This window comes from Asterias amurensis, chromosome 22 (assembly GCF_032118995.1).
Source record: "Asterias amurensis chromosome 22, ASM3211899v1".
Taxonomy (NCBI): domain Eukaryota; kingdom Metazoa; phylum Echinodermata; class Asteroidea; order Forcipulatida; family Asteriidae; genus Asterias; species Asterias amurensis.
In genome coordinates, this window is record NC_092669.1 from 2,335,504 (window position 1) to 2,343,305 (window position 7,802).

Below are 7,802 nucleotides of genomic sequence, written 5' to 3' on the forward strand. Positions count from 1 at the left end.
TTACCACAGACTTGTGAGTTAAAATGGCCGGACTGGTGACATTTTGCCTTTCGCTCACCATTGTGTGCATTGGTGTAGGCAAGCTTCTTATAAGTGGAGATGTAGTTCTAGCTAGTTTTCAGTTCTCAAAAGAGAGCAATGTAAAACTTACTGGTAGCGTTTTGAGTGAAATTCAAGCGGTTCGTTCCCCTGTGAAGTGTGCGGCTCTTTGCAGAAGAACCGCATTTTGTCGGTCGTTCAACTACGATAAAACTGACATGTATTGTCAGCTGAACCGAGATACGAAAAGCAATAATCCTGGTGACGTTTTTCAGGATAACAAATACAGCTACTATGAGATGGAGAACCAGAGTATATCTGTTGATTTGTCGACTAAAAAACCGATAACTTTGGAACCAAAGACAGAGCAGCCAACTTCAACAGAGCAAACAACTTCACTGGAACCAACGACAACTTTGGAACCAACAACGCAGCAAACAACTTCAAAAGAACCAACGACAACTTCAAAGGAACCAACGACAACTTCAAAAGAACCAACGACAACTTCAAAGGAACCAACGACAACTTCAAAAGAACCAACAACAACTTCAAAGGAACCAACGACAACTTCAAAAGAACCAACAACAACTTCAAAAGAACCAACGACAACTTCAAAGGAACCAACGACAACTTCAAATGAACCAACGACAACTTCAAAAGAACCAACGACAACTTCAAAAGAACCGACGACAACTTTGGAACCAACCACGCAGCAAACAACTTCAGAGGAACCAACGACAACTCTGGAGCCAACGACAGAGCAAACAACTTCAAAAGAACCAACGACAACTTTGGAGGAACCGCCGACAACTTTGGAACCAACGACAGAGCAAACAACTTCAAAAGAACCAACGACAACTTTTGAACCAACAACGCAGCAAACAACTTCAGAGGAACCAACGACAACTTTGGAGCCAACGACAGAGCAAACAACTTCAAAAGAACCAACGACAACTTTGGAGCCAACGACAGAGCAAACAACTTCAAAAAAACCAACGACAACTTTGGAGCCAACGACAGAGCAAACAACTTCACAGGAACCAACGACAACGTTGGAGCCAACGACAGAGCAAACAACTTCAAAAGAACCAACGACAACGTTGGAGCCAACGACACAGCAAACAACTTCAAAAGAACCAACGACAACTTTGGAGCCAACGACAGAGCAAACAACTTCACAGGAACCAACGACAACGTTGGAGCCAACGACAGAGCAAACAACTTCACAGGAACCAACGACAACGTTGGAGCCAACGACACATCAAACAACCTCAGAGGAACCAACGACAACTTTGGAACCAACAACGCAGCAAACAACCGAAAGCGGTAAGAGATGATGTAAATTAGTTTGATTTTCAATGTTATTTTACTCGTATAGGGAATGAATTAACTCCAAAAAAACTTTGGTCAGAAGCCTACAGCAGCTTCATTTCGCTTCAAAGTAATGTGTGAAAACAAACAAAATAATAATTAGAACACTTGAACCTGAGAAGCGTTACCGCAGTAACGCTTCTCAGATTGTGATCGATCTTTCTGTATTGACACTGTTATTCTTGCGGATATTCGGTGTTATCTTAAAAACGCAGCCACCGTTTGAAATGACATTTTTACAGATTTATTTTATTGCAATATCTACGTTTTTATAGGATTAAACTAATCGAATAGTTCAAAAAGCCAAAGGAATACTTTGCCTTTAAAGACAGTGGACACTATTGGTAATTGTCAAAAACCAGTCTTCTCACTTGGTGTATCTCAACGTATGCATTAAGTAACCTGTGAAAATTTGAGCTCAATTGGTCGTCGACGTTGCGAGATAATAATAAAAGAAAAAACACCCTGGTCACACGAAGGTGTGTGTTTTCAGATGCTTGGTTTCGAGACCTCAAATTCTAAATCTGAGGTCTCGAAATCAAATTCGTGGAAAATTATTACTTCTTTCTCGAAAACTACGTCACTTCAAAGGGAGCCACTTCTCACAATGTTTTATCGTTACTAAGTGAGGTTTTATGCTATAATTATTTTGTGTAATTACCAATAGTGTCCACTGCCCTTGCCTCTAACTTCCGCTGAAACTCTTGTCCAAATTCATTTTTTAGGAAAAGGAACCATTTGTATTGTATTCAACTCTGAAGCATTTTTTACCATGCGAAAAAGATACTTTTTTTAATGGTGTTATTCCTCTTTTTACTTTTTAACAACTGCTTTCGAGAAAATGATTGATTGAAACATGGCGTAGAAACACAAAATGCATTGTGGTTTTGGTTGCAGCTATCTTTAAATAAATGGTTTATCCCCCTGTAACAACAGCTTCTGGCTCGATCCTTTTTCGAGATAAATCAATTAATACTAAAACAGCCGTCTGACTGTCTATTTCAGCCGTTTACCATCCGACGTGTTCTGCGATAAAACTGTCTGGTGAATCACTCGACGGCCCTTACATGATTGATCCCGATGGAGTGGGAAATCATCCACCTTTCGAAGTTCACTGCAGTTACATGAGCAGTATTTTCCCTTTTCAATATCATTTCAATTCTCCTTTTAACTTATTCAAATGTACAGTCCTTTTGTTTGCTTTTTTCTGTTTTCTTTTCTTTAAAGACACTGGACACTATTGGTAATTGTCACAGTTGGTGTATCTCAAGACATGCATAAAATAACAACACATGCATAAAACAAAGATGTGAAAATTTGAGCTCAATCGGTCATCGAACTTGCGAGATAATAATGAAAGAAAAACACCCTTGTCACAAGAAGTTGTGTGCGTTTAGATGCTTGATTTCAAGACCTCAAGTTCTAAATCTGAGGTCTCGAAATCAAATTCATGGAAAATTACTACCTTCTCGAAAACTATGGCACTTTAGAGGGAGCCGTTTCTCACAATGTTTTATACCATCAACCTCTCCCCATTACTCATCACCAAGTAAGGTTATATGTTAATAATGTTTTTGAGTGATTACCAATAGTGTCCACTGCCTTTAAAGCCATTGTACTCTTTCGGTAAACAGCATGATCAAGGTCCACACTTCGTGTATCACAACTTATATATCAAACAACAAACCTGTGGAAATTTAGGCTCAATCGGTCATCGGAGTCGGGAGAAAATAACGGGAAAACCCACTCTTGTTTCCGCGCGTGTCGCCGTGTCATGACATGTGTTTAAAATAAATCCATTATTCTCGCTAACGAGAATTAATATTCAAGTTTTACCGTTTTCTCAAAAAGTGAAGCATTTCATGGACTAATATTTCAACAGAAGACTTTCACCATTACATTCTGTAAACCCTGTAAATTATTTGTAAATCTGTGAACTTTTTTCCCCTTGTTTTTCTGTACCGAAAGGGTCCAATGGCTTTAACCATAATATTTTTTAATATGGATTCAATTACGTACTGTACAGTTTCCGCTTCAGTTTAAACTCCTCAGACTATGAGACAGTTGCCGTGTCAAAATGGCTCGGGAGTGAGATGAGCAAACCCTATACCATTGTGCCATTATTAGAACATACATTCACAAATTATGGTTGTTTACCGTCCGTTACGTAACAACGCAAATCTCGCCCCAAATCATGTGTGACGGGAATTCAAATGGTAACGTGTGATTAAGCACGTTGCCCGTGTTGCCCGTTCTATTCTTTTTTTCCCTGTCTGTTTCCTTACCCTGTTTATTCTTGCGGTCCATGTTTTCTTTTGGCTTGCCCCCCTTTCCGTTTTAATGTTTTCATTTTTTCTTTCAAATTTTCCTTTTGCTTTTTACATTATCCCTGTTTACCCGGTAGCCCACACAAACTCCAACGGATTTTTCATGTCTCATTGCTTTGATGTGTTCCTTCAATGCTTTGATGTGTTCCTTCAATGTTTTCATTTTCTTTTTCTTTTCTTTCCTTTTCCTGTTTTTCCCTCATTATCATTTCCTCTTTTCCTTTATAATCATTCCCTTTTCCACTTTTTGTTTCTCTCGCTCATTTCCTTTTGATGTTTCCCTTTCCCTTTCAATTACTTTTGCTTTTTCTGTGCATTTCTTTCCAAATATTATAATTCCACAAACCCCTACGGATGTTTTATGTCTTATTTTTTGTTTTTAATCCGCATATCTTGGGATGACGAACATACCACCCACGATATCCGGACAAGTGATAGCGGTTGATTCCGACCCGTATGATGTGAATATTAATTATTCAATACCCATGGAACAGGTCAGATTTACATTACTCTTCACTGACTATACGGAACTTGAGACCAAGGCCCAGTGTCATAGAGTTGCTTAAGCACAAAATTATGCTTAAGCAAAAGAAATCAAGCTTAGTCAAATCAGATTACCGGCCAAGACTCCACTCAATTGTTATGCTAAGTAAACAACAGCTAAATACCAGTCACAAGCAATGTATATCATGAAATTTTGGCCAGTAACATGTGTAAAATAAGCAAGCTATATTTCCGTGCTTCAGCAAATTTTTTGCTTAAGCAGCTCTATGAAATTGGCCCCATGCCTTAGATACTCGTCTGGCAATCTACGGACGAACCACGTCTCTGGAATTCCTTGCCAGACAAGTTGAGGGGCACTCCCGAACAGATATTATCTTATGTTTAAAGCTTTGCGTGGTGTGAAGAAGAAGGAAAGGGCATTACTATAAATACTAAAAAAGTAAACTTGGGGTACAACCATGGAAATCTAAAGTTGTCATGCCCATTGTTTTTGTACTTCTCTTTTATCGCCACATTTAGAACTCTCATAAATTGACATTAAATCATCACATTTTCCATCGTAGATAACATCTCTAATTGACCAATCAACAAAATGCTACCAGATTCTCACGGCAGAATGTAAAAACGCCAAGATTTATGACGGGGAGAATCAGCTGGCGTGGTGGGTGTCACGTGATGGTGCCAGGATGCCGAACTGGGGCGGGGCCACGACTATTAAGGGGTGCTTTTGCTATGCGACTGACAGTAAGTTTTCGCCATAGATATAGAATTAAATAACTAGATCGGCCGCGCGTACATACGCGCCATTACCTGTGTAGAAAATAAAATTGTTCGCCATGGACGCGGTAAAAATTTCACGTTCGAAAGGCGACGCGCAAAAATGAACACGGGAGATAGGCCTTTGACGCGCTAAATGTCACGTGCTGACGGCAAAAAGTCACGTGCTGACGGCAACGCACAGAAAATGTACACGGGAGATAGGCAATGGCAGCCCCCATGCCAGAACCTGCGTATTTACGCGCGGCCGATCTAGTTATTCTATTCTATATCTATGGTTTTCGCCCACCCTTTGAACGCTAGGTTGCAGTAGACTTACCAGGTGCGTGCTGGTCTTCACTTGAGCGCTAACGTAGACCAGCATGCACCTCATGCCATGCCTACAGCATGTGTACCGAGTATTTGCGATAAGATCATAGAGTTATAATAACAGTCAATAAATAAGTTATTAGTGTTTACGTAGTTCTGAGCACGCGCACCATACCAACAACTATGTATTTACCTGGTAAGTCTGCTGCCACCAAGCGTCTCAAAAGCTTTCCATTAATTAATAATGTAAAAAAATGTGTATACGCGCCTATCCAATGTGTACCTTCTACACATCGTTTATGTATAATATTAAAAATAAACCCTTCCATTTACATGTATAGATTGCGTGTCAGGGAACCGCTGTAACTGCGGTGCTAATGTGCGGGCCTCAGACGGTGGACGGATGGACGACAGGACTAAACTACCCGTGAGTGCCCTTCACTTCGGAAGTGCAGCGCCCCCAAAAGAGATGTCGTACCGCATCGAAAACCTAATGTGCTACACACAAGTCCCGTGAGAAATTAGACTTTGATGACAAGTCGTTAAAAGTCAGTGCTATTTTGTCTGCCACTTTACAAACACGAGCTTGCCGATCATGCAGCAGTCGCAGTGTGATTTACATTCATGCAACGGTCGTAGGTAGCGCGCAATACTTGTCGAGTTGGTTACCAAACGAAATCGGCAAAGTCGGGTATTGTAACTTTAAACGTCTCATCTTTCTTGTAGTTAACGTAAACAGAGATAGTCCTATACCAATTCGTCTTACAATCACAAAACAATGGTCGCGTTCCTTGTGTGTTTAAGTAATGCATGGATATAAAATTTTAAATTTCATTGTACGGAGTCAGACTTTTTTGCACTTCTAAGATTTTCTTCGCGCCAATTTACTTAGCTATAGAAGCATATCTGTTATCAGTTTTTAGACACAGTCATAGTGTGGCTAAAAGATCCTTCCCCATACGAATATAATATTCACGTGTCCACCAGCTTGGTCATGTTCCCTGTATCCTATAGCCGTAAGAGATGCTAAACATTCATTGTAGATAAAGGAACCATGCTGTTTCTCCTTCTAGCCTCGGTTTTGTTTACACTGATTTGATTGGGAGAAAATCAAGATGGCCGTGATAAAACTCTTCAGGCAGCCGATGCCGAATTCAGGGCCGTCGGTAATTATTAAAGACCTTTATAGAAACTGGTGTTTATAAAAACAAACAAGCACATTAATTAAAATTCAATAAAAGAACATCTAGTTGGACTTGTGCTAATTATCTAAGCCTCTATACAATATTAGGAGGCCGCAAGTAATTTAAAATAATCGACCAGTAGTTCCTTATTCAAAATGATAATGAAACACTGAACGAATAGTCGATAACTGGAAGTACAGATGTTTCGCGTCATGGAGTTCCATTGAGCAAGTGGGTGAATGTCAAACTCAACTTCGCCCCTTACTAAAAATAACAAATACCAGCTTAGATCCCGTGCAGATAAATCCATTTTGAGTGGGGCGCCCTTTCCTACATGTGCAAATGGGGGGGGGGGGGGGGTGCTCTTTGAACCTCCACTATCCAGATTACATTTTGGCCCAATTTTATAGAACTGCTTATAAGCACAACAAGTAGCTATGCACAACAACATTATGCTTACCAGATTAAGGTTACCGACAAAACTACAATGTTACATGTACAATTTGTGACTGGTATCCTGCTCATTTTTACAGCGGGACATTTTTAAGCAAAATATTCTGCTTAAAGCACCTCTATAAACTGGTCCTAGGCCTTGTTTTTCATTTTCTGTTTCCACGGTATTATCTAAGACGAGGTACATGATCAAGTCTGTAGCTTTAGGTTAAAGGGTATAAAAAATGTACTTTTTCCTAACAAAAAACACAATGTCCACAGATTTACATTAAACTTTACACAGTTTGAAGATTATGATAGTAGAAAGCTTCCCTTGAAATTTTACTTACTGAGGTGCTGTAGTTATTGAGAAATGAGTAAAAGTAATCATTTTCGTCTCAGTTTTAGCATGCAAAAACGTATTAACCAGTTATGCTATGGTTTTGGTATAATATCATAACTGGTTAAGGGGATTTTACATGCTAAAATCATTTTGGTCTCGTGAGACCAAAATGATTTTGTGACTTGTTTTACTCATTTGGTCTCATGAGTCCAAAATGATTTTGTGACTTGTTTTACTCATTTCTCAAAAACTACACAACCTTAGTTAGTATTATTTGAAGGGAAGCTTTCCACTATCATTATCTTCAAACCCTGTAACTTTAATGTAAATCTGTTGACATTTTTAAAAAGTACCCAAATCCTTTTAAGTTCAATGTATAAATCATCGGAGTGTGAATATCTTTTTTATTGAGATGCGATAAAATCAAATGAAAAACAGAATAAGAGGTTCGAACAAAATAACTATTAAACACTTCTAAAACGTAAACTTACCAATATTATTACAAGAGACAAGTCA

General features: G+C 39.1%; 1 protein-coding gene across 1 annotated transcript; it reads left to right on the forward strand.

Annotated features, from left to right (window-relative positions):
- The first annotated feature begins 4,135 nt into the window (after positions 1-4,135).
- LOC139954046 (contactin-associated protein like 5-1-like) lies at positions 4,136-5,844 on the forward strand. Its single transcript, XM_071953708.1, has 3 exons — positions 4,136-4,231; positions 4,805-4,985; positions 5,669-5,844. The coding sequence occupies exons 1-3, from the start codon at positions 4,136-4,138 to the stop codon at positions 5,842-5,844; spliced, it is 453 nt and encodes a 150-aa protein (XP_071809809.1).
- The last annotated feature ends 1,958 nt before the right edge of the window (positions 5,845-7,802 follow it).